This window comes from Amphiprion ocellaris, chromosome 6 (genome assembly GCF_022539595.1).
Source record: "Amphiprion ocellaris isolate individual 3 ecotype Okinawa chromosome 6, ASM2253959v1, whole genome shotgun sequence".
Classification (NCBI taxonomy): domain Eukaryota; kingdom Metazoa; phylum Chordata; class Actinopteri; family Pomacentridae; genus Amphiprion; species Amphiprion ocellaris.
This window is the reverse complement of record NC_072771.1, coordinates 7,549,641-7,577,373: the sequence shown is the minus strand read 5'-3', so window position 1 is coordinate 7,577,373 and position 27,733 is coordinate 7,549,641. Positions and strand designations below refer to the sequence as shown.

At 37.9% G+C, this 27,733-nt stretch overlaps 1 protein-coding gene and 2 long non-coding RNA genes across 7 annotated transcripts; 2 read left to right on the top strand and 1 right to left on the bottom strand.

Annotated features, from left to right (window-relative positions):
• Positions 1–1,871: 1,871 nt before the first annotated feature.
• Positions 1,872–27,733, top strand: LOC129349130 (caspase recruitment domain-containing protein 9-like). The gene is given in 9 exon segments (XM_055011344.1): positions 1,872–2,889; positions 2,957–3,039; positions 3,127–3,218; positions 3,221–3,250; positions 3,691–3,809; positions 26,827–26,952; positions 27,158–27,346; positions 27,427–27,484; positions 27,593–27,733. Coding segments are annotated over 9 exon segments (939 nt in total). The 5' UTR covers positions 1,872–2,775; the 3' UTR covers positions 27,721–27,733.
• LOC129349043 (uncharacterized) lies at positions 4,086–15,964 on the top strand. Of its 5 annotated transcripts, none has more exons than XR_008601860.1 (4): positions 4,086–4,221; positions 4,882–5,196; positions 7,669–7,773; positions 13,663–15,964. It is a non-coding gene; the product is annotated as an uncharacterized LOC129349043 (long non-coding RNA). The 5 variants fall into 5 exon arrangements; XR_008601861.1 differs by lacking the exon at positions 13,663–15,964 and adding an exon at positions 8,994–11,441; XR_008601857.1 differs by lacking the exon at positions 4,882–5,196 and having other exon boundaries at positions 4,091–4,221; positions 7,413–7,773.
• LOC129349044 (uncharacterized) lies at positions 15,613–17,099 on the bottom strand. Its single transcript, XR_008601862.1, has 2 exons — positions 15,892–17,099; positions 15,613–15,828 (listed from the first exon to the last, which is right to left on the bottom strand). It is a non-coding gene; the product is annotated as an uncharacterized LOC129349044 (long non-coding RNA).

The window sequence follows — 27,733 nt, the reverse complement described above, 5'->3', positions numbered from 1 at the left end:
AACTCTGCAGATCAAACAGTTTGGGACTACAGCTAATGAAAAAAATCAGTTGAGCTGACTTAGAGACAAGCTAAGGTAGCAGAAACTCAGTTTTTTCAGTGGAAACAAAATCCAAAATGTAGAAATGACCTACTAGAGATGGTCATGTGGCATATTTATATTATCAGCTGCCTGAAAACGAGCTAGAAGGTGCAGGAGTTTCTTTTATAAGGAGAATCGGAGATGCATAATAGAAGTTATCAAATGATCAGAAATGAAAAAGAATTTAACAGATTTCTGTCAAAGTAACATGGAACCTGAGAGGAGAAGAGTGCAGCTGCTGTGGAGGTTGGATCAGGAACCTTTGGTTGGAGGGAGGGAGTGGAGACCTGGATGAGGAGATCTTCCTGATCTTCCTGATGTTCTACAGGATGAACCGACACGACCGAGCAGCAGAGGACTCGTGAACCCTGAAGGTTAGATGGTCATCCATCATGATGTCCAAGTGCCTGGAGGACTTTGGGTCTGAGATGATTCCAGCTGGATGTTGGTTTCTTGCTGAATAGAGGGACTGGCCGGGAGGACAAGGAGCTCAGTCTGGGAGAGGTGGAGCTGAAGGTGGAGTTTGTTCTTCCAGATATCTGCAAGGATGATGAGATCCATGTGGTGGTCTGGAGGAACGTCAGGAAGAGCTGGGTATCATCAGCTTAGAGATGGTGGAGGAACCATGGGAGAGGATGATTGTGTTTAATGAGAAGAGGAGGACTGAGCACTGACCCCTGAGGAACCCCTGTAGATAGACTGACCCCTGAGGAACCCTTGTAGATAGACTGAGAACTTCAGACACTTCTGCCTCCAAGATCATCTGAAGGATCTCCCTGAGAGGTAGGACATGGACCAGTGGAGGTCTGGTCCTGAGATATTAGACCAGGGAGGTAGAGAGGAGGATTTGGTGGTTAACAGGTCTGAAGACTGTCCAGCAGAACTCAGTGGTTCTGGTACCAATAGGGGTCCAGCCTGGTGGAGGGACTCCATTTAGAACCAGACTGGTTCTGGTCTTACAGGTTGTTTTTATGCAGAGACTTGGTTGAAGACAGTTTGCTCAAGTATTTTAGACAGGAAGGTAGGAGAGAAACTGGTCTGTAGTTCTGGGCCTGGTCTGGGTCCAGTGGAGGTCACACTGAGGACATTGTGGGAATATTAATGTTTATGAGACATTGTGGGGACACTGAAGACATTGTGGGGACACTGAAGGGACATTGTGGGGACACTGTTGTTCGTGGACACTATGGAGTCTTTTTGGTAGAACTGTTTCTCTCTGTTAAAGCTGCTTTAACAGTATTTCACTCCATGTTTCTTTCCAGAAATGTGGGCGGCTGCACTATGACATCACTGCGTGTTTCGGTCAGCTGATGCTTCCTGTCGGCTGCCCGTCATTCCTCCATGAACTTCTGTAATCCGTCATCACTTCCTCTTTCTGCCACTTCCTGTCCAAACTGAAAACACTGACAGGAAGCTTCACTGAGAGGTTCATTTATGGTGCATTAACAAGTACTGTCAGTATTTAAACACTGTGGCTGTAAGCAGCAACAGTAGTATCAATATAATAATTATTATTATTATTATTAGTAGTAGTAGTAGTAGTCGTAGTAGTATTAGTAGTAGTAGTAGTAGTAGTAGTGGTCTCATTAGCCAAAGTATTTTGAGAGTCTTCATGCAGTTTTTTAGCTTCATCTGAGAGTTTCACCTGAGTGTGTAATTTTGGATATGTGATCTGATTGGTGGATTCAGAAGTATTCAGACCAATCAGTTCAGAGTGGGCGGAGCCTGACGGGAAAACAAGAAGTACCACAACATGAATTCTTTAGAAAATAGAACAACTGAAAGAGATGGCAGCAGGTAGTACTGACTGTAGTACTGACTGTAGTACTGACCGTAGTACTGTGTTTTCTGTGTACTGACTGTAGTACTAACTGTAGTGCTAACTGTAGTACTGACTGTATTACTGACTGTAGTACTGTGTTTTCTGTGTACTGACTGTCGTACTGACTGTAGTCCTGTAGCACTGACTGTAGTACTGACTGTAGTACTGGCTGTAGTACTGATTGTAATACGGACTGTAGTACTGACTGTAGTGCTGACTGTACTACTGTAGTACTGACTGTAATACTGACTGTAATACTGACTGTACTCCTATAGTACTGACTGTAGTACTGGCTGTAGTACTGGCTGTAGTACTGATTGTAATACAGACTGTAGTACTGACTGTAGTGCTGACTGTAGTGCTGACTGTAGTATTGTAGTACTGACTGTAGTATTGACTGTACTCCTATAGTACTGGCTGTAGTACTGGCTGTAGTACTGATTGTAATATGGACTGTAGTACTGACTGTAGTACTGACTGTAGTCCTATAGTACTGGCTGTAGTACTGTTTGTAGTACTGATACTACAGACTGTAGTACTGACTGTAATACTGGCCGTAGTACTGTGTTTTCTGTGTACTGACTGTAATACTGACTGCAGTACTGTGCTACCTATGTACTGACTGTAGTACTGATTGTAGTACTGTGTTTTCTGTGTACTGACTGTAGTACTGTTTTCTGTGTACTGACTGTAGTACTGACTGTAGTACTGTAGTCCTGACTGTAGTACTGATACTCCAGACTGTAGTACTGACTGTAATACTGACTGTAGTACTGATCCTCCAGACTGTAGTACTGACTGTAATACTGACTGTAGTACTGATCCTCCAGGCCGTAGTACTAACTATTGTACTGTACTACTGCAGTACTGCGATGGAGGCGGCTTGTGAGGACGACCTGTGCTGGCTGCAGCTGGAGGACTTCAGGATGTTGCTCATTAAGACCATCGATCCGTCCAGGATCACTCCTTACCTGCGCCAGTGTCAGGTACTCATCAACCAATCAGCTCCTCTCGGGGAGCCTGTTGGGTTTTCATTGGTTGTTCTGTGGTCAGGTGATCAGCGCCGAGGACGAGGAGCAGCTCTTCACAATCTGGGTCCGGTTCTATGTTCCTCCTGTTCTAGGAGTCAGCAGACGTTTTGGACAGTTAGACCTCTGAACTGTTCCTCTTCCTGTCTGTCTGTTTGTCTGTCTACCTGTCTGTCTGCCTGTCCACCTGTCTGTCTCTCTAGGAGCTTTGTTGGACACTCTCCAGAGGACAGGGGTCAAAAGTTACACGGCGTTCCTGGAGAGTCTGGAGCTGGATTATCCCGACCTGTACCCAACAAGACCTTCAGCATCCTGATCGGTGAGTCCACCTGTCTGTCTGTCCACCTGTCTGCCCACCTTTCTGTCTACCTGTCTGCCCACCTGTCTATCTGTCTGTCTACCTGTCTGTCTGTCCAACTGTCTCTCTGTCCACATGTCTGTTATAGATTGATTACAGATTATTGATAGATTATTGATTATAGATTATTGATTATAGATTATTTATAGGTTATTGATGGATTATTGATTGATAGGATACTGATAGATTATTAATAGATTATTTATAGGTTATTGGTGGATTATTGATTGTTGATAGATTATTAATAGGTTATTGATAGATTATTGATTGATTATTGATAGGTTATTGATGGATTATTGATTTTTGATTATTGATTGGTTATTGATTGATTATTGATAGATAATTTATAGATTACTGATAGATTATTGAACGATTATTGATTATTTCTGGGTGTTTTTCAGACACAGCAGGAGAATCTGGTTTGACTCAGTTCCTGATGTCAGAGCTTAACCGCCTCCAGAGGGCGCTGCAGGACCAGAGACGGTGTCGCCAGCAGGCGTGCTCTGTTGCCAAGGAACAGGTGTGCATGGCAATATATATGGAAGCAAATCAGACTCATCAGATTCTGAATTTTAAAAGCTGCTGAATTTCTTACTTTGAATTTTTTTTGCATCAAAATTATGTATGTGAATTTTTTATGCCTGAATTTAGCTCATCAAAATTCTAAAAACCAGTTAAAAATTCAATGTCTTCAAAATTCACCATCAAAAAATTCAATGTTCCAAATTCGCCATCAAAAAATTCAATGTTCAAAATTCGCTGTCAAAAAATTCGCTGTTCACGTCCAGGGGACTCAGGCGTAAACAATCGATCCTGGCCAAAATCGAACCAACGCCCAGCCAATCACGTGGCGCTCCTCCGGTCATGTGACGCAGACGGTTCACCTCACAAGACCGGGGTCAACCACGGCTACCAGCATGAACGGCGCTTCAGTGAGTGTATTAATCCTTTTTGTCCCGTATGTGGTTTGTTTTTGTGAGAGTCAGTAAGCTGTAATGCATGCCGTTAGCTGCGCTAGCACAGCGTTAGCCGCGCTAATACAGCGCTAGCGACGCTAATACAGCGTTAGCCGCGCTAATACAGCGCTAGCCGCGCTAGCACAGTAATGAGGTCATACAGACAGCACGTTCTGCAGCTGGGTAGTTGAGTAACAATTTTATAAACGCACAAATGGGTGGAAGTGTGATTTTTGCGCCCAAAAATGCAGTTAAGTCACAGAGCAGTGCAAAGAAACTGGTCACCTAGCAAACTGAATTAGTCTAGGTAACACTTTGTTTATTATGTGTGTTTTCTGCTCAAGTTAATGTCCTGGTTTGATTCATTTTAAATTATTCCTGATCTTGAAAGGTTTTAAACTGTGCAGTCAAAGTAATTACAACTGTGAGCAAATAGCTTGAAATGAACTGCCCTAGACTGCTCTGTTCATAGCCCACCATTCTTTCACAGAATGCTATATCAAGAGTTATTGTGCAATGATAGTGATAAATGCAGCCCATTTTTTTCAACTGTTTCCTGTTTAGTATGCGTACCCTAGATTGTTTTTGATCATTTGTTGTAGCCATTTATTCCATCAATTTTAATCCACTCCATAGCAACACCGTCTGAACTGACCAGTCTGGTGAAATTCTGGACTGGATGGGAGACTCTACCAAGAACTCTCTCCTCAGAAGTAGTGAATGGCAGATACCTGACAGCCTCCACCTGCTATGAGACCTTACATTCCCAGGACATTACAAGGACCACACATCATTTAAGACTGACATCCTGGCCTGTATTTGCACTTGCCAGTCAAGATATGTTAGGTGTTGTTCTCTAGTTAGTTTTACTTGACTGACAAAACTAAGTGCACTTTTGGATTCCCTCCCCTACCTGTTCTCCCAACTCACCTGACAGGTTATCTGGCTCAAGTATGCGTGTTTCTGCCATACATTTAAAGTATAAAGTAATATTTCTGGTGAACAATACATGCAATCACAGCATTAAAGCAGGAGTTAAAAATGAACTGGACTGTACTGACTTTATTTTCTCACTGGTGAATGGGATGAAAATCCGTTGCAATATTACAAAACAGCAGCCTATATATATATATATATATATATATATATATATAGGCTTTATTTATAGGCTGAAAGTATATATATATATATATATATATATATATATATATATATATATATATATATATATATATATATATATATATATATATATAGGCTGCCAAATACTGTCAGAGCAAAAAATATTTATAAATTGCCCTGTCACTGTCAACCTACTTCAACAGGCATTTTTTTGCACATTGAAATTTGAGGTTGTTTGAATGACACTATCTCAGAACAATGATGAAGAATGTATAATACCGAACAAGTAGATCAATAATCTCAGATTATGGGTGAGTTGAAATATGAAAAAAATGAAGTGGTCTATGAAAAGTCCAGTCTTCGAAACCTGACATGTTGTTTTGTGTAGTTTCTTTGTAAATTAGCCCTGCATCCAGTCATTACCATGACATTGGCATAATGGAACCATGACCACATATATCCTTCTGAATATAGTGGCATTTTTCCAATGGCAAATTTTCATGCTTTGACAGATACAGTGGTGGAAAAAAGTTTTCAGGCACCTTGAAAATTTTCCACAATCTCAAATATTATCGTGAAATATTTGTTGGAAAGTCTTCTGTGTTTCAAAAGGTGTGACTGCATTAGACAGACACAAATGATGCTTTTTTTGTTTATTGTTTACATGACTAACAAAACTAAATTCTACCAAAATGACCCAATCCTCAAAATTTCTTATTTTTAAGGAACCAATGAATTTCAAGTTTTTATTGACTTTTTTAGGATTTGTTTCGTATTATGGCTGTGACTGAACTAATAGAAATTGCATTTGAAGACCTCAGAGGGATTCTTAATGCAATATTTCACAAATGTATGAGGTGTCCAAAAACTTTTTTCCACCGCTGTATTTAATCGCAGTCGGATATGCTTATGTTAGCAAGACAAATAAATGAAAATTTCAGGCTTTTATCTTGAATTATTCTTGAGATCTTACATATATATTATATATATAGCCTCAAATTTGAATGTGAGAAAGAAAATACTGAAACTAGGTCTATGGTCCACTTAAAAATATTTCAGTTAATATTTCACAGATACCATTATCTATAAATGGGACAGACATATTAAGTTCCAGTAAGTTACAAAGGTGCTCTGGGGATGTGACCATTCTTTGTCGCCCAGCTGCTCGTCTCACTGAGTGCACAGTTGCAATGTACTGATTCCTGTTTTCTTTTTCTGAGCTGATAAGATGGTGTAGCTGTGTCAGTGCATTTAAAATAGCTGGGTAAACTTCTACTTGGTTAGATAAATCATTTAAAAACACAAGTTCTTGTGTGCAAGTGAACTCTAAGAAGTCCAGTTCCAGAGGCATGCGTCTGAGAATATGCTCCAAACGAGAACCAAGTCTCACATAAAGATGATTTAACAATAGTTCCTAGAACAGAGAAAAACAAAGCTATATAATGCAAACCACCAATGGGAAAAATGACTTAACCTGACTGAAAGACTAGACTGCCTCATTAGACATTTCTTTTAGAACAAATTAAGAGGAGGGTATGCATACTAAACAGGAAACGGTTGAAAAATGGGCTGCATTTATCTATCATTGCACAATAACTCTTGATATAGCTGTGAAAGAATGGTGGGCTATGAACAGGGCAGTCTAGGGCAGTTCATTTCAAGCTATTCGCTCACAGTTGTAACTACTTTGACTGCACAGTTTAAAACCTTTCAAGATCAGGAGTAATTTAAAATGAATCAAACCAGGACATTAACATGAGCAGAAAACACACATAATAAACAAAGTGTTACCTAGACTAATTCAGTTTGCTAGGTGACCAGTTTCTTTACACTGCTCTGTAGGGTTGCCACCCGTCCCTTAAAATACGGAAACGTCCTTTATTTGACAATTAATTGTTGCGTCCCGTATTGAATCAATACGGGACGCAAGTTGTTCCGTATTTTCATAAATGCCCCATACACGTCTGTCACACACTCATCAAAACTGCATAATGAATAAAATAAAACACAGGAAATATTAAGGGCAGCCAATTTCATCTTCATAGGACCTTTGTAGCGAGGACCCGATGCCAGGTCCAGTGGACAGACTTCATACGTCTCTGTGTGTCCGGTCCTGTCTCTGGTTGCCTGGTTACAGATGCTGCTGCACCCGCACGTTTAAAAATGTCTACACCTGAAACTCCACCACGTTCAAAGAAGCAAAAACGTTTGCAAATGTACAGACTGGAGTGGGAAGAGTGGAACCCCTGGCAATGGATACAAGGCAAACTGTGTTTTCTGTTGCTCATGGACTGGCTGAAGTAAGGCAGCATCAGGAGACAAACATGGAGGAAATATGAGAACAGAGAGAACCCAACCAGCAGGTCACAGTTTATCATCATCTAATCATCTCCTGAAGTCCATATGGTAAGTGGACATCATGATGAGATCAGCTAGATTTCCTACAGTGTATGGCTGTGAATTTACCAGAGGATGCTTATAATAATGCTGATGTGGCCGTAGACTCTACACTATTTTAGTGACTCAGTAAATGCCTAAGTTGGTTATTATTTTTTAATGCTTTTTAGTTTTTGATAAACATTTATTTAATAGCCTATATGTAATCAAACATGGCCTTTGCCTAAAAAGAATAATATTTCATTGCACAAGTAAAGGTATAGTAATTTTTAAAACTGTTCAAATTATTATATGTTGCTAAAAAAAAACAAAAAAAACAAAAAAAAACACATCATAGTAATATGTCAATTAAAAAAGCCTATAGTATAGCATGTTCCCAACAAACGTCATAGTATGGCCTTTGGTCCAGAAAATGTCCATAGTACAGCATGTTGCTCTAAAATTGTCATAGTTTAGCATGTTGCTCTTAAAAAGTCATAGTATAGCATGTCGTCCAACAAACGTCATAGTATAGAATGTCACTCAAAAAATGTCAGAGTGTAGCCTTTGGTCTAAAAATGTCATACTATAGCATGTCGCTCCAAAAACGTCAGAGTATAGTCTTTGGTCCAACAAACGTCATAGTATAGCATGTCGTTCAGAAAACGTCATAGTATAGCATGTCGCTCTAAAAATCTCGTAGTGTAGCATGTCGCTCTAAAAATGTCATAGTATAGCATGTCGTCCAACAAATGTCATGGTATAGCCTTTGGTCTAAAAACGTCATAGTATAACATGTCATCCAACAAACGTCATATTATAGCCTTTGGTCTAAAAACATCATAATATAGCATGTCGCTCTAAAAACGTCATAGAAAAGCCTTTAGTCCACAAAACATTGTTTTGTCCCGGCTGTCTGAAGTAGGTGAGGAGCAACACAAAAACAGTACAAACGCTGGTTTCCAGAGGGTTTGACGAGTATTTATTTGAAAGACTAAGTTTACAACAACACAACATGTGAGGGGGTTAAAAGCAAATGGGTGTTAGTAAAATAAAAATAAATAAACAGAACTAAAAGTGAACTTCATGTTGACATTGATGGGCATTCCAACCAGGAACAAAGTAAAAGATAATCAATACTAAAAAAAACTCTTCCTGTTCACCTCTTAAAACCCAAAAACACACCGCAGTAGCACCCTAAACTAAAACTACCAGTGGGTTCCCCGTTTTCCTTTCTGAACAATTCAAAGGTCCCTCTCTATCTCCCCACACATCCACCAACCACTGGAACACATCTCCAAAGTTCTGCCGGGCCAGCTCAGCTTCCCTTCAGAAGAAGTGCTGCCACCTGCCAGATGAAGGAGCCTTTTGAGAGGCAGCTGGCATCGTGATTGGACTGTATTTGGTCTGTTCCAATCCAGCTTCAGCTCCAGAGACGGCAGGTGGGACGAGTCAACGGAGGCCAGGTGGACGAAGGCATGAAGCTGAGTACAATCCAGAAAACAACAGTGGAGGAGTGCAGCAGCCCAGAGCCAGAACAGAGTAACATCGTATGTCTCTTAGAAAACATCATAGTAGAGCCTTTGGTATGAAAAAACGCCTTCATAAATATCGTATATTGTACAAATAACAAGTCAAAGGAAAGAGACATACATTGTAGAATTGTAGTAATTGTGGGCTGACTGATTTACTGATTATCAGTATTTTATTGTTTTTGCTGATTTATGGTAATAAGTACATTTAAAAATGGTGCTACTTTGGCTCTGAACCTTTATCTACCTGTGGTCGCTCTGTCTTCTGGAGTGATTTGATTGGTTATACGTCACAAATAAAACTCCTTTAACTTAACATCTGTAAACAAAACAAAAACATATCAACAAAGTATTCTGTTAGAGTTTGTGTTCTTCTAAGTTTAACTCCAAGATTTTAAATACCTTAATTTACTGCAAATGAATATTTACTCCAAATATCTCACTAATAATCAATATCAGCCTTAAAAACCCACAAAACACCCCTCTATACTCCACCACACTTAGTACAGTCCAGTTCTCCCTTCTATAAATCTGCTTGGAATCGTCCACTTCCTGTTTGTCAAAGTGGCCTTCTACCTGGACAGGTTTTGTTGGAGCTCATGCAACAAACATTTTGGGTAACTGCACTTTAATATGGATGGATGACACTGAATTAGAGTCTGTTTTAATGAGACTGAGTTAAGATGTGTAGCTCTGTCATTAAATAGGAAATTATTTCTCTGAATTCACAGAGAAAAGTCTGAAATGTTTGCTAGGTTAGCGTCCCACATGTTCTTTGGCTCAGCTAAAGCTAACTTTCTCCAACTTCTGGATCTCTTGAGTTGCTTGTTGTTAAAATATCTTGCTGTAGGTGCTGAAGCTCAGAAAGTCTGAGATGTTTGTTCAAAATCAGCTCATTCTCAAGTCTGATCTGAACTGTCCTCTTTTGTTTGAACTTTCCCTAAACTTAGGAGTTAATGACAGAGCAGCACATCCAGACTCAGTCTCATTTATGTAGAGATTAAACTTCAGTGTCATTCATTGATGTTAAAGTGCAGTTTTTCAAATGTTTGTTGCACATGCTCCCGACCAAACCAGTCCAGGTGGAAGACGATGTGAAGAGAAAGCTCCCGAAGATAAATATCACACATTTACATTGGAAATAAATGTCCTTTAATTAGACATTGTCATGTAAAAGTTGGATTTCCCTTCAATGATGTTCAAATCTTTGTTGAGTGTTTTGTTGATGTTGGTTTCTAAATGTTTTTTGACACTCGGCCCCAAAGATTAAAACCTTCTACGCCTCACAAGCTGCAACAATTCACACATTATCAACTATCTTTCTGACTAAGATAAAAAGTGAAAAACTGCCTGATTCCTGCATCATGAATGTAAATCTTTTTGGTTTTTATGACAGTAAACTGAATATATTTGGGTTTGACATTTTATAAACCAAAACAAATTAATTACTGGAGAAAACAATCAACAGATTAATGGTCAAAGAAAATGTGTTTTCCAACATATATGGCTGAATTACTCCAACATTACAAGATACATACAATTTGAATTCAATTTTATTTATATAATGCCAATTACAGGTCAAATTGTCTCAAGACACTTTATTTTTCAATTTTTTGTCATATTTAAAATATGACAAAGTAGGAAATTTAAACTTGACTAATCCAATTTATTATTTAGTTTTTAAGAGACTAATTGACAATTCAAACTTTCTCCACTAAAACTAATAAACATGAGGTCAAATAGAAGGAACAGTTTTAAATACTGCAGTCCCACGATGACAAGAATAAAGTTTCTCAACAAAAACTAAATCTGCTGGTGGATTCCATGAAAGTCCTAATAAATGATAATAAATTGTGATACTAAAGGTTTGTGGTGCTAAAAATGTCAAAGTAAAGATATCAAGTTGAACATCTGGATGGAGGTTGATAAAAGTTGACCTTCCTTCATTTCTCTGGAGTCGACTCCATGGATTTTATGGATGGTGGTTAAAGACCTGCTCTTCTAGTCATCCTCCTTCTAGTCGCTGTAAAAAGTCAGTCCATCCTGGCCGACTTCAACACCTCTTCATGACAACTTGTTCTGCCTCCGACCTCGTGAAAGCTCAAGAAACTCGGGAAAGCCTGTGGAGACTCGAAGAACTCGTGGAGACTCGAAGAACTCGTCGAGCGGGGGAAGGTGTGGTGGGCGGTGGGGGGAGGTGGGGGAGTAGAGGGGGGAGGCCGCCACCCACCTCCCCGCCTACTCTCCGCCCTGACTCCACCCAGACTCCGCCTTGGCTCCGCCCATGTGGTCACTTCAGGAACTACGATGCCAAAGGGACGACGAAATCATTTCTTTGTATCTGATCTGTAGCTCAGTGAGTTAAGGATTTGCCTGTGGAGCTGCAGGTCGCTGGTTCAAGACCAGACCCTTCTTAAATTTTCTCAAATACTGACAAAGACAAAGAATGAAAAAAGGCCAGTGGCGGGTCTTGAACCTGCGACCTTCCGCTTGGTAGTCTGTCTTCTTATCCCCCTGAGCTATTCGCTCAGATACTAATTCTTCTTTTTTTTGCGCATTTATCATCTATTTTTTGTCATTTTCGAGATTTTTTTAACTCGAGTCTCGACTCGACCGTTTTTCTCAGGAGGTTGGACTTCAGCCTTTGTGCTGGAGGGTGGAACCCTCAGTTCCAAGACTTTCCAAAGCCTCCACACCTCCCGAGTCCTCAGGACCTGAGCTTTCACACAGTCTGAGGGCTGAAATTTTCGAAGTCCCACAGTAGTTCTCTGTTAGATTGAACTTTCAGACAGTCCAAGGACTGATATCTTCTAAGTCCCACAGTAGTTCTCTGTTAGATTTGACTTTCAGACAGTCCAAGGACTGATATCTTCTAAGTTCCTGAGTAGTTCTCTGTTAGTTTGAACCTTTAGACAGTCTGAGGACTGAAATTTTAAAAGTTTCTCAGTACTTCTCTGTTAGTTTGAACTTTATGGTTAACAGAAGCCTTAAAACTTGTGACCATGAGTCTTGATTTCACATTTAGATCATCCATCTGAGTTCTTCTCAGACCTTCACCTGTGGGTTTTTTAGAAATACTCAACAAACTTTGATTCTCTTCACTGAAGAGTAAAGTTTGTGGAGATCAGAAGGTAACATTAGTTTGATCAATGCCTTCAACTAGGAAGAGAGGAAATGTTTGAAGAAACAACTTGTTTTCATTTCAGACTAGAAAATACTTTCAGACCTTTATCTGTTTTTGCTCTTTTGATCATTTTATTGTTTCTTCTGTTTAATTTGATCTTCTAAAGTTTAACTGGTGTCTTTTCAAATGTTTTGTCTTTAGTTTGATTCTTCTTAAATGTTTAGTTTTGCTCTTTTCTCACCTTTTATTCTTTTCTAATGTCTGATTTGATTTCCAAATGTTTTGTCTTTTTAATGTTTAATTGTTTTTTCAAATGTTTTATCGGCTTGTTTGAAAAATTTCCTTTTCTTTCCCCGTGTTTAATTTTTCGATTAAATCTTTAAGGTTTTTCTTTTTAAATGTTTTACCACCTTTTAATGTTTAATTTTCTTTTTAAATGCTTCATTGTATTTTCTGTTTAATTCCTATTTAAAGTGTTATTGTCTTTAAGATTTAATTTTCCAATTAAACATTTAATTTTTAATTCAATGTTTTGTATTTTTAAAGGTTTAATAATCTAATTTAATATTTTGTATTTTTAAAAAATGTGTAATATTCTTGTTTAATTTTATTTTTTAAATGTTTAATTATCTAAAATATTTAATCTTCAATGTTTCATATTTTTGTTTAATAAATTTTGTTTAATTTCATAATTAAGTTTTGTATCTTCTGTTTATTTATTTTGTCTGTTTAATATAATTTAATTGTATTTAATGTTTAATTTTCTTTTTAAAAGTTTTGTTGTATTAAATGTTTTTTTCCTTTGATTTAATTGCTTTTTTAAAATGTAGTTTATTTCTTTAATCTTTTTTTTCTGTCAAGATTTTAACCTCAACCTTAGAAATGAAACGAACCCTTAAATCACAACGAAAATACTTCTGTTGTCACAATCATGAGTTAGTCAATTATTCAGTTTATCAATTGAGCTTTATTTGTTCAGCACCTTTTACACAGATGACAAAACTGTGAAAAAAGAGAAAAAACTATGCTAAAACTATGATTAAACCAAAAAACATATTTAAAAAAAAAAAAGATTTAACATCGTAATAAAATCTGTTGTGTCCAGGGGATGGAGGGACTTTATTGAAGTCTTCTTGGGCTCACATGGTAAATCATTTAAAACATAAACTTTATATTCAGTCTAAGGAAACTGGAAACTGCAGAGTGACAGAATAATATCTCCTGTTTTCTCCTTTAATGAGTTGACTCTTCTTGTGCTTTCAGACCAAAGAACTACAGACTCTTCACAACCTGCTCAAACTCTTGGTACAGGACCTCACCACACGGGTCAAGAAGGTTTCTGTCTCATTTCTGCTCTGAAGATCACCTTCTCCTGCTCAAACTGCTGACAAATGTTTCTGCTGCTCTAAAGTCTGGTCTCCAGAACTTCCTAAAAACTCTCAAAGTCTCTTCTGCTGCAGTTTGCTATGTAGAACTGTTACAGAAAACCTCACTAAACCACATGGAGGGGCCTCAAGATAGTCGTCCAAATGAAACCGTACAAAAACCAAACTAACACAACTCAAATGCTAAAGTCTCCTGCAGCCTACCAGAGAACCTCTGAGAACAGAGAATCAGGACAGGAACTCTTACCTTCTGGACAACCAACGCTGGTTCTCAAACAAGAATACAGAATGTCTCTGACCAAAAACCTCTCAAGACTCACTACAGCCAAGATAAAGACACAGCTGCACCAAATCCACTAATCACTGCACACATTAGCACCATGTGCTAAAGAACCACATTTACCAAGACAACTATCCAGTACAAAGCCCTAAAACACACCAAGAAACACATTAAAGATGATTTTACTGCTGGAAGCTGCAAGCTAACGCCTAAAGAACAAACTAAAGCAAAGGAGCCAAACCCGGTTCAGTGCTGAAGGGAAGCAGAAGAAATGTTTGTCTGCAGCCACATAAAGCAGGAAGATAGTGAGCTGCTCAGGTGTTCCTGATAACACCAAGCAGCCACCTGGACAGCCAATAGGAACACAGCTTACTGGAAGTCCAGAGGGTTGGGTTAGTGAAGGAAATTTAGTTTAAAGTTGAGGCAGAAAGTTAACAAAGAAAGTTGAAAACCACCTTCTGATACCTGAAATCTCTGAGTTTTCACACAAAGAACGCCTGAACATGTCAAACTGGTTCCATAGTAGAACCATCATTGTAAAAACGTCATAGTATGGTGTGTTGCTCAAAAAACATTAGGACCCGGCTGTCTAGGGTCGCCGAGGGGCAACACAAAAACAGGTGGTATATTCCACCCAACATCCTTGAACATAAACTTAAAAAGTTCATTCAAAGGAATATTCCACCCAAAATCCTTCAATGTAGACCAAAAAATCTTGGTGTAAAGGAGTATTCCACCTTAAATGTAGAGCTAAAGAATGGTTTGGAGTAATATTCTACTCTAAAATCTTCCAATGTAGACCTAAAAGGTTTATCTGATGGTATATTCTACCCAACATCTTGGAACATTTACCTAAAAGGTTGGTTTAATGGTATATTCCCAGAAGAACCCTTGAACGTTGGGCTTAATGGTATATTCCACCCAAAATACTTGTACATATACCAAGAAGTCAGTGTAAAGGAAATGTAGACCTAAAAGGATTGTTTAAAGGAATATTTAAATGATTACTTTCATTATTTAATAATCTGTTATCAGTCAGAACCCTGGCAAACTTATTTTCATCAGTTTTTTTTTGTGGAAGTCACAAATGAAGGAGCTCTTGGTTTTTCCCGGCGTTAGTGAGTCAAAAGCTGCTGTTTCAACACAGAGATGCTCACATGCATCCATAAACCTCTCAGCACTCAAACACCCACAGACAGGAGGCCTGCTGGACCGAGGCTCGGCGGCGTCCTCAGACCCACGAGTCGGGGAGTCGCTGAACTTGTTGGTCCGGTTTGAAGGCCTCCGTGTGGTCCAGTAGAAGTCCACGTAGTCGGTGTTGGCTTTGAACCGAAGTGACTGGCTGCCATCAGGTGGACCGGCTCGTCCTCGTAGGGCTCCTCCTGTAGCCTTGAGGGAACCACAGGAACATTCAGTAGCTGTTGGAGTTCTTCCTGTCAGGCTCATGGTAGAACGGCTCTGAACAATCTTGTACTTGTCTTATCTGGAACAATCTTAACAGCCTAAACTGTTAACAGCGGTGTAAAGAAGCAAACACACAAGCATTGATTAGGACACAAACTAGATTTATTTTAGAAAACAAATCAGCTTAGAGGCATTTGTTCACACGTGGCTGAATAGGAGGCTGTCCAATCAGATTGGAGGTCTTCACTCTGTAGGTTGTTTGTTTGGTGAGACTCTTGGACCTCCATCAGCTGACGTGGACGTTTGATGGTCTTCCTCTCTAGTGCCAGATGATTCATCCATGAATTCAGCAGCTACAGACTGAAATGAAGCTCATGCTGCCGTTATTGAATTCCTGTTCCAGATCAAATGTTCAGAGCTCACCTTGAATGCAGCCGTCTGCTGTCTGATAGTTTTTCTCATTGTAGTCTTCAATAAAGTCTTTTTCCTCATGTCAGGATGTGGTGAGACTCTTTCTCAGTCTCTGCAGACGTCCCTCATTGTGCATCTCCAGAGAAGAAACAGAAAAACTGGTCACTGCTTCAGCATCACAAACACTCTCCAGCACTGTTCCCTCTAAGCTGCGCAATTGTGCACTGCTGACACGGTCTCCGCACACAGAAAATCTGCGCTGCGCACAAAAAAAAAATCCAACCTAAATTGTAAATAAAATAAACACGTAACAATTCATTCTGTGCTATTTTTCAATGTGAGTCAGTGAGTGACCAGGTGACTGGCTGCTGCAGCCAATGATGCAATTCACATACGTATTTACCACAGACTGTATATAATGGTATTTACGCAGCTAATAAACGTCAGGCGTCCTTATGTGCAGCCACCGTTGTTCTCGTAGATATGAATGAGGAGATAGGACACGCCCCTTTGAGCTGCGTGCTACGGCGAGGCTAAGCTAGTGGGAGCAAAGTTTCAGTGCATTCCGTTGATGTAGACGGCGTGAAAACGGAAACGAGTATGCCGTCTCACTGTGCTGCATACAGTTACACACTGCGTCGTACGATTGAGACAGACAGTCTGAGGACTGAAATCTTCTAAGTTCCTGAGTAGTTCTCTTTTAGTTTGAACCTTCAGACAGTCTGAGGACTGAAAACCTCAAAGTTCTTCAGTACTTCTCTGTTAGTTTGAACCTTCAGACAGTCTGAGGACTGAAATTTTAAAAGTTTCTCTGTAGTTCTCTGTTAGTTTGAACTTTCTGGTTAACAGAAGCCTTAAAACTTGTGACCATGAGTCTTGATTTCACATTTAGACCATCAATCTGAGTTCTTCTCAGACCTTCACCTGCGGGTTTTTTAGGAATCCTCAACAAACTTTGATTCTCTTCACTGAACAGTAAAGTTTATGGAGATCAGAAGGTAACATTAGTTTGATAAATGCCTTCAACTACTAGTAGACTTTATCTGGAAGGCAGTTTTCTGAAATGAGTTCTTAGTAAATCTATCCACAATCAAACCAAGAACATTTTTAATGTTTGTTTTTTTTAAATGCTTTATCGGCTTGTTTGAGTTTCTTTTTCTTTCCCAATATATAATGTTTCGATTAAATCTTTAAGGTTTTTCTTTTTAAATGTTTTACCACCTTTTAATGTGTAATTTTCTTTTTAAATGCTTCATTGTATTTTCTGTGTAATTCCTATTTGAAGTTTTATTGTCTTTAAGATGTAATTTTCTAATTAAACATTTAATTTTTTAATTAAATGTTTTGTCTTTTTTTTGGGGGGGGGGGCCTTTTTTAGCTTTTTATTGGATAGGCGTAGTGAGAGACAAACAGGAAACGGGGGAAAAGAGTCGGGGGGAAAACATGCAGCAAAGGGTCGGGAGTGGGATTCGAACCCAAGCCGCTGCGTCAGAGACCAGCCCCTGTACATTGGTCACCCGCTTAACCCATTGAGCTATACAAGTACCCATGTCATGTCTTTTTAAAGGTTTAATGATCCAATTAAATGTTTTGCATTTTTTAAAATGTTTAACATTCTTCTTGTTTAATTGTATTTTTTAAATGTTTAATTCTGGAAAATATTTTATCTGTAATTTTGAATATTTGTATTTTAAAAATTTTGTTTCATTTCATAATGACATGTATTGTATATTGCTGAATGATCTCATTCAATATTTTGTCTGTTTAATATAGTTAAACATTAAATTACATTAAATTCTATTAAACAGACAAAATATTGAATGAGATCATTCAGCAATATACAATACATGTCATTATGAAATGAAACAAAATTTTTAAAATACAAATATTCAAAATTACAGATAAAATATTTTCCAGAATTAAACATTTAAAAAATACAATTAAACAAGAAGAATGTTAAACATTTTAAAAAATGCAAAACATTTAATTGGATCATTAAACCTTTAAAAGGACAAAACATTTAATTAAAAAATTAAATGTTTAAAAAGACAAAACATTTAATTACAAAATTAAATGTTTAATTAGAAAATTACATCTTAAAGACAATAAAACTTCAAATAGGAATTAAACAGAAAATACAATGAAGCATTTAAAAAGAAAACTAAACATTAAAAGGTGGTATATGTATATATAATTTAATTGTATTTAATGTTTAACTCTATTAGACAAAATATTGAATTAGATAATTCAACAAGATACATGTCATTATGAAATGAAACAAAATTTTTTTAAATACAAATATTCAAAATTACAGATAAAATATTTTCCAGAATTAAACATTTAAAAAATACAATTAAACAAGAAGAATGTTAAACATTTTAAAAAATGCAAAACATTTAATTGGATCATTAAACCTTTAAAAGGACAAAACATTTAATTAAAAAATTAAATGTTTAAAAAGACAAAACATTTAATTACAAAATTAATGTTTAATTAGAAAATTACATCTTAAAGACAATAAAACTTCAAATAGGAATTAAACAGAAAATACAATGAAGCATTTAAAAAGAAAACTAAACATTAAAAGGTGGTATATGTATATATAATTTAATTGTATTTAATGTTTAACTCTATTAGACAAAATATTGAATTAGATAATTCAACAAGATACATGTCATTATGAAATTAAACAAAATTTTTTTAAATACAAATATTGAAAGTTACAGATAAAATATTTTCCAGAATTAAACATTTAAAAAATACAATTAAACAAGAAGAATGTTAAACATTTTAAAAAAATGCAAAACATTTAATTGGATCATTAAACCTTTAAAAAGACAAAACATTTAATTAAAAAATTAAATGTTTAAAAAGACAAAACATTTAATTACAAAATTAAATGTTTAATTAGAAAATTACATCTTAAAGACAATAAAACTTCAAATAGGAATTAAACAGAAAATACAATGAAGCATTTAAAAAGAAAACTAAACATTAAAAGGTGGTATATGTATATATAATTTAATTGTATTTAATGTTTAACTCTATTAAACAGACAAAATATTGAATTAGATAATTCAACAAGATACATGTCATTATGAAATGAAACAAAATTTTTAAAATACAAATATTGAAAGTTACAGATAAAATATTTTCCAGAATTAAACATTTAAAAAATACAATTAAACAAGAAGAATGTTAAACATTATAAAAAATGCAAAACATTTAATTGGATCATTAAACCTTCAAAAGACAAAACATTTAATTAAAAAATTAAATGTTTAAAAAGACAAAACATTTAATTACAAAATTAAATGTTTAATTAGAAAATTACATCTTAAAGACAATAAAACTTCAAATAGGAATTAAACAGAAAATACAATGAAGCATTTAAAAAGAAAACTAAACATTAAAAGGTGGTATATGTATATATAATTTAATTGTATTTCATGTTTAACTCTATTAAACAGACAAAATATTGAATTAGATAATTCAACAAGATACATGTCATTATGAAATGAAACAAAATTTTTAAAATACAAATATTGAAAGTTACAGATAAAATATTTTCCAGAATTAAACATTTAAAAAATACAATTAAACAAGAAGAATGTTAAACATTATAAAAAATGCAAAACATTTAATTGGATCATTAAACCTTCAAAAGACAAAACATTTAATTAAAAAATTAAATGTTTAAAAAGACAAAACATTTAATTACAAAATTAAATGTTTAATTAGAAAATTACATCTTAAAGACAATAAAACTTCAAATAGGAATTAAACAGAAAATACAATGAAGCATTTAAAAAGAAAACTAAACATTAAAAGGTGGTATATGTATATATAATTTAATTGTATTTAATGTTTAATTATGAAATTAAACAAAATTTTTAAAATACAAATATTGAAAATTACAGATAAAATATTTTCCAGAATTAAACATTTAAAAAATATAATTAAACAAGAAGAATATTGAACATTTTAAAAAATGCAAAACATTTAATTGGATCATTAAACCTTTTAAAAGACAAAACATTTAATTAAAAAATTAAATGTTTAATTAGAAATTACATCTTAAATTTCTTAAATCTTTTTAATAATAAAACTTTTTAAAAGTTCTACTGTATTAATTTTTTTCCTTTGATTTAATTGCTTTTTGTTATGTAGTTTATTTTTTTAATCTTCTTTTTCTGTCAAGATTTTAACCCCAACCTTAAAAATGAAATAAACCCTTAAATCACAATGAAAATACTTCTGTTGCCACAATCATGAGTTAGTCAGTTATTCAGTTTATCAATTCAACTTTATTTGTTTAGCACCTTTTACACAGATGACAAAACTAAAGAAGCAAAGAGAAAAAACTATGCTAAAACTATGATTAAAACTCAATAACATATTTTTTAAAAAAAGACTTAACATGGTAATAAAATCTGTTGTGTCCAGGGGATGGAGGGAGTTTATTGAAGTCTTCTTGGGCTCACATGGGAAATCATTTAATATATAAACTTGACATTCAGTCTAAGGAAACTGCAGAGCGACAGAAGAACCAACAATATCTCCTGTTTTCTCCTTTAATGAGTCGATTCTTGTGCTTTCAGACCAAAGAACTACAGACTCTTCACAACCTGCTCAAACTCTTGGTACAAGGACCTCACCACACGGGTCAAGAAGGTTTCCATCTCATTTCTACTCTGAAGCTCACCTTCTCCTGCTCAAACTGCTGATAAATGTTTCTGCTGCTCTAAAGTCTGGTCTCCAGAACTTCCTAAAAACTCTCAAAGTCTCTTCTGCTGCAGGTTGCTTTGTAGAACTGTTGCAGAAAACCTCACTAAACCACATGGAGGAGCCTCAAGATAGTCGTCCAAATGAAACCATACAAAAACCAAACTAGCACAATCCAAACGCTAAAGTCTCCTGCAGCCTACCAGAGAACCTCTGAGAACAGAGAATCAGGACAGGAACTCTTACCTTCTGGACAACCAACGCTGGTTCTCAAACAAGAATACAGAATGTGTCTGACCAAAAACCTCTGAAGACTCACTACAGCCAAGATAAAGACACAACTCACCTGCACCAAATCCACTAATCACTGCACACATTAGCACCATGTGCTAACTGTGGCTAAAGAACCACATTTACCAAGACAACTATCCAGTACAAAGCCCTAAAACACACCAAGAACACATTAAAGACGATTTTACTGCTGGAAGCTGCAAGCCAACGCCTAAAGAACAGACTAAAGCAACGGAGCTAAACCAGGTTCAGTGGTGGAGAGAAGCAGAGGAAATGTTTGTCTGCAGCTAAATAAAGCAGGAAGACACTGAGCTGCTCAGGTGTTCCTGATAACACCAAGCAGCCACCTGGACAGCCAATAGGAACACAGCTTCCTGGAAGTCCAGAGGGCTGGCTTAGTGAAGGAAATTTAGTTTAAAGTTGAAGCAGAAAGTTAATAAAGAAAGTTGAAAACCACCTTCTGATCCCTGAAATCTCTGAGTTTTCACACAAAGAACACCTGAACATGTCAAACTGGTTCCATAGTAGAACCATCATTGTAAAAACGTCATAGTATGGTGTGTTGCTCAAAAAACATTAGGACCCGGCTGTCAGGAGACAAACATGTAAGAAACATGAGAACAGAGAGAACCCAACCAGTAGCTCACAGTTTATCATCCCCCAGTCATCTCCTGAAGTCCATATGGTGAGAGACATCAGTATCTGGTTGTTAATTTACCAGAGGATGCTTATAATCATGCTGATGTGGTCTGTACTCTACAGTATTTTAGTGACTCAATAAATGCCTAAGTCAACCCGCCCGGCCAGCAGGCAGATGGGTCCCCCCACATTAGAGCCGGGTTCTGCTCGAGGTTTTTTTCCCTGTTAAAAGGGTGTTTTCCTGCCACTGTCGCCTTTTGGCTTGCTCTGGGTTTCAGGCATATTGGTTCTGTAAAGCGTCTCGAGACAATTTGACTGTAATTGGTGCTATATAAATAAAACTGAATTGAATTGAATTGTTTTATTTAAAATGCTTTTTAGTTTTTAATAAACATTTAACAGCCTATATGTAATCAATAAATGGCCTTTGCCCATCTTAAGAAAAACTCACTCAGAACTCTGATATGTTAACAGCACTAAATAAATCAATAAATACATGCATACACACAAAAATAAGTTAATACATTAACTGTGTTTAGATAAGATTTAGATTTTTTAAAAAGTTGTTTATGTTTTTGCAGAATCCAGTATTGCTCACTGGTTGGTCATTACATTTTATTAGTTTGATTTCACTGTTTAAAATGATGCCACCTCTTTTCAGACAGAACCTGTGATAATAAAACAATACAACATTTTTAGTTCCGTGTTAATAAAGCACTTAAAGCTTTAAGTATGGCTAAATGTTTTTTTCAAAATTAAATATATCACTCCTTAGGTGATAGTGGCCCCAAGTTCAGTAAAGTTGGAAAGATATTCACAGATTCAGACTTCCAGCATCAATAACTCATTAGATATAGGTTGTCAAAACATAAACGGTGCCTCTTTCCCATTGTTGCAAGGCAGACAATGTGCTACAAGCCCAGTTTTATCAAAAGTAGCTGTCTTTCAAGCTACAGGAATAACATTGATGTCTATGGAGTGAACAGGATCCGTCTGCAATTTGCAAAACCACTGCAACAGTAAAGAGAGACAAATATTCAATAACTTCACTCTTATACATTGTAGTGTCACTAAAATCACTGCAGCCTTCAACTGGCTCCTGTTGACAAAGTGTTTTAACAGAAATGTAAATGCTGTAATTTGATTCTTTTAATGAACCATGTAACTTGAATGGATGTGATGCTGGTGTGACCACAGTGCACACGTCTGATGTTGCTCACAGTGGTCCAAGGGACGCTCAGGGAGTTTGTGTGTTTGCTCACACTCAGGAAAAATTACAGGGAACATTGCTCTCCAGCATTGAGAGTGTTTTAGGAATTCATTCATTGTGTTGTGAACTTTGAAGGAGCAGAAACTTTACAGCTGCCAAAGATATGAGCTCCAATTCTGGATGTTTTAGGAAATGAAGTTCATCAAATGAACACTTGATTTTTGCTGATAACTCTCATTAAATTACTGAAGAAATCTAACATAAAAACCTGTAAACTCTCAGGCAGCTTTTGTTAAAGTTTGTCTATAATTCTATCATCATGTTCTGGAACCAGGACTCTGCAGAATTTCCTTCAATCAGATACTTGTGTGTTTCTATTTAAGGCCTCAGGTTTGAACGTACAGCAGAGGATTAGAAAGGAGTGATTTTAATGTTTAAATCAGTGCAGTAAATGTTTGGAGTAAAAATGATTAAAATTTTGATTTAGATAGATTTGTGTCAAAGAATATTGTAGAGTCTCACTTAACTATATCCAAATGAGTTCAGTGTATTTTCATTTTATAGAATATTTGATTTTTTTAATCTTAATACTGTAGAGTCTGACCCTAAATATTATAATAATGATGTAAATCTAAATAATAAATAATATTGTAGTGCAGAGTCATTAAATTTAATCAGTTAAACTTACATAATAAATATCACTGTACAATCTTAACCTGAACATTCATATTATTGAGGTAAATTTACATAAATCATGATATTCTAGTCTTAACTGGAATATGTCTAACATGAATCTTTTTGTATTGTGCTGATAAACAACAATAACCCGACTTGAAGATAATATTTATTCACTGTGTATTGGGTAGTACAGAAGTATTAGTACAGAATATTATTTCTTGCTTTATGTGTGATAATTGGCAGTAAACATTTTAAGAAGTGGAAATTGTCAGGGTTGTAATAGTGCTGTTCTTGCACAATATTTGTCACTTAATTGCCCTCAGGATGCTGTCGTTGAGCTACCAGTTTTACAGAACAGGCAGATGTTGCAGCTAATGATGTTGTAATTCACATAAACAAGGAAACAAGTCCATCATAATTTGAATGTTAACAGTCCAAAATGAAAAGGTCATATACAGCTTTCCTATTGGGTTAAAGAGCCAAAAAAAAACATGAAAAAAAACTTTGTAAAAGCGAGAGGTCGGTAGCAGCTTTAAAACTTACAACCCCCCCCCCCCCAAAATATCTGTTGTACCCCACTGTGCCCCCCGCCCCCCAATTAATCTGGATCTGCCCCTGTCTGACATGAAAGCTGGGATCGTTCTGCAGTTACTGTCCTCAACGAGCAGCAGGTGGCGCTGTGAGCTCCTCCCCTTCCCAAAGCACAGCCGGTCAGTCTAGTGACCTGCAGCATCCCACTATCTAATTAGAGGAGACCCACATCACTCCATGTCCAGACGGCAGATGAATCAAAGTCTCTGCAGATCCCGTCCTTCCATCCCTGCTCTGCTTACAGAGCGGGATGGAAATGAAAATGTTTCTTCACTGTCACACTAAAATAAATCACTGCATTTAGCCTCTAGTTCAGAAACACATTTTGGGTATTTTAAACTCACTTTTTGTCTCTCCCACAATGTTGATTACAATTACATGCAAACGGGAAATTATGCAAATTAGGCGATGACATCATTTAGCGACTTCTAGTGACTTTTAGGACAGCCAATAGCTACTTTCCTTACTGAGGAGTTGGCAACATTGGTCAAAACATAAACGATGCCTCTTTCCCACCGTTGTAAGGTAGACAATGTGCTACAAGCCCAGTTTTATCAACAGTAGCTGTCTTTCAAGCTGCATGAATAACATTGATGTCTATGGAGTGAACAGGGACTGTGTGCAAATTGCAAAACTGCTGCAACAGCAAAGAGAGAGACAAATATTCAATAGCTTCTCTCTGATACACTGTAGTGTCACCAGAATCACTGCAGCCTTCAACTGGCTCCTGTTGACACCAATGTTATTTCTGCAGCTTGAAAGACAGCTACTGTTGATAAAACTAGGCTTGTAGCACATTGTCTACCTTACAGCGATGGAAAAGAGGCATCGTTTATAATGAGTTATTGATGGTGGAATTCTGAATCTGTGAATATCTTTCCGATTTTACTGAACTGTCGCCCCAAGGAGCCGTGGTGGGCGTCCTTTATTTTCATTTCTGAAAGGTGGCAACCCTACTGCTCTGTGACTTAACTGCATTTTTGGGCGCATAAATCACACTTCCACCCATTTGTGCGTTTATAAAATTGTTACTCAACTACCCAGCTGCAGAACGTGCTGTCTGTATAACCTCATTACTGTGCTAGCGCGGCTAACATTGTATTAGCGCGGCTAACACTGTATTAGCGCGGCTAGCACGGCTAACGCTGTGATAGCGCTGTGCTAGCGTTGTATTAGCGCGGCTAACGCTGTGATAGCGCTGTGCTAGCGTTGTATTAGCGCGGCTAACGCTGTGATAGCGCTGTATTAGCGCGGCTAACGCTGTGCTAGCGCAGCTAACGGCATGCATTACAGCTAACTGACTCTCACAAAAACAAACCACATACAGGACAAAAAGAATTAATACACTCACTGAAGCGCCGTCGTTCATGCTGGTAGCCCTGGTTGACCCCGGTCTTGTGAGGTGAACCGTCTGCGTCACATGACCGGAGGAGCGCCACGTGATTGGCTGGGCATTGGTTCGATTTTGGCCAGGATCGATTGTTTACGCCTGAGTCCCCCAGACGTGAACAGCGAATATTTTGACAGCGAATTTTTTAACATTGAATTTTTTGATGGCGAATTTTGAACATTGAATTTTTTTGATGGCGAATTTTGAACATTGAATTTTTTGATGGTGAATTTTGAACACATCGAATTTTTTTGATGGCGAATTTTAAAGACATTGAATTTTTTTGATGGCGAATTTTGAAGACATTGAATTTTTAACTGGTTTTTAGAATTCTGATGAGCTAAATTCAGGCATAAAAAATTCACATACGAAATTTTGATGCAAAAAAATTCAAAGTAAGAAATTCAGCAGCTTTTAAAATTCAGAATCTGATGAGTCTGATTTGCTTCCATAAATATAGTACAATATAGTGTATGTTCTAGATGAAGCCATCTCCTCCTGATCTCCTCTACCAATGCTGCCTTTTCTCTTTTTGTTCTTTTGTCTAATGTTTAAAAAAGTTCGAACCTGCAGAGAAACACAGAGGGTAACACGTGACTGCAACACGGAATATCATGCTAACATGTATGTTTCAGAGCAGGAGTCGGGCTCTGCCCACAGGAACCTTCTTCCATCTCAACAGACCGGAGGAACCAAAGGAGGAGAAGGAGGAGGAACCGAAGGAGGAGAAGAAGGAGGAGATGCAGCAGCAGGAAGGTTCAGGTTTCCCCACATGAACCTCCTCACCACAGTCTTCAGACTGAGGAGAGAACTCCACCGAGCAGAGGAACATAGAACCAGAGTGAGGAACAGGATGAACAGAGAACCAGGGTGAGGAACAGGAGGAACATAGAACCAGAGTGAGGAACAGGATGAACATAGAACCATGGTGAGGAACAGGAGAAACATAGAACCATGGTGAGGAACAGGAGGAACATAGAACCAGGCTGAGGAACATAGAACCAGGGTGATGAACAGGAGGAACATAGAACCAGGCTGAGGAACATAGAACCAGGGTGAGGAACAGGAGGCACATAGAACCAGGCTGAGGAACATGGAATCATGGTGAGGAACAGGAGGAACATAGAACCATGCTGAGGAACAGGAGGAACACAGAACCATGCTGAAGAACAGGAGGAACATAGAACATGGTGAGGAAGAGGAGGAACATAAAACCAGAGTGAGGAACAGGAGGAACATAGAACCAGGGTGAGGAACATAGAACCAGGGTGAGGAACAGGGGGAACGTAGAACCAGAGTGAGGAACAGGAGGAACGTAGAACCAGGGTGAGGAACATAGAACCAGGGTGAGGAACAGGAGGAACATAGAACTAGGGTGAGGAACAGGGTGGATCTGAGTCTGTCCGGTTCTGTTTGTTCTCAGAGTGTGGAGGTGAAAGAGGAGCTGGAGCTGCACTGTGCTCAGCTGAAAGGCGACGCCAAGATTTACCGTCAGCAGAACAAACAAATGCTCCGCCAGCTGGAGGAGGTGAGCAGGGAGAGAGACAAGGTTAGGAGGAGGAGCATGTCGGGGAGTGCTGCTCTCTGATTGGTGTTTCAGGCGCTGACATTGAGGGCGGAGCAGCAGGAGGAGGGGGATGATGTCAGTCAGTGTGAGCTCTCTGATTGGTGTTTCAGGCGCTGACATTGAGGGCGGAGCAGCAGGAGGAGGGGGATGATGTCAGTCAGTATGAGCTCTCTGATTGGTGTTTCAGGCACTGACATCGCGGGCGGAGCAGCAGGAGGAGGCACGGCTGCTCCTGCAGGAGAAGGATCAGTACAGGGAGCAGGTCAGGCAGCTCACCGAGCAATCTGATAGGCTGGAGCTGCTCCTGCTGAAGACACAGGGGGAGGAGCTACAACTGAGGACACGCCTCCGCAAAATCACCTGCAACTCTCACCAGGTGAGGAGGAGGAGGAGGAGGAGGAGGAGCAGATGAAGAGATGAAGGTGATGATGTAATGATGTCGGCTTCCTCCCACAGGGTGAGAGGAGTGTGAGCAGCGAGGAGGAGGAGGAGCCAACAGAGAGAGCTGCTAAGGGTCAGTCATGGGAAGTGATGTCATGAAATCATGTGAAGCGGTGTCATGTGATTATGTGAAGCGGTGTCATGTGATCATGTGAAGCGGTTGTGTGTCTCCTGTGATCAGGCAGCAGTGAGGAGGTTCGCAGCGGGACTTCGGGGGAAAATGAGGAGGCAGCAGCTCATCAGCAGCAGCTCAGTTCTTCTGTAGGAGAACCAGAGTCTGACCATAAAGCTAGCAATGCTGCATCATGAGTAATGTACTGTA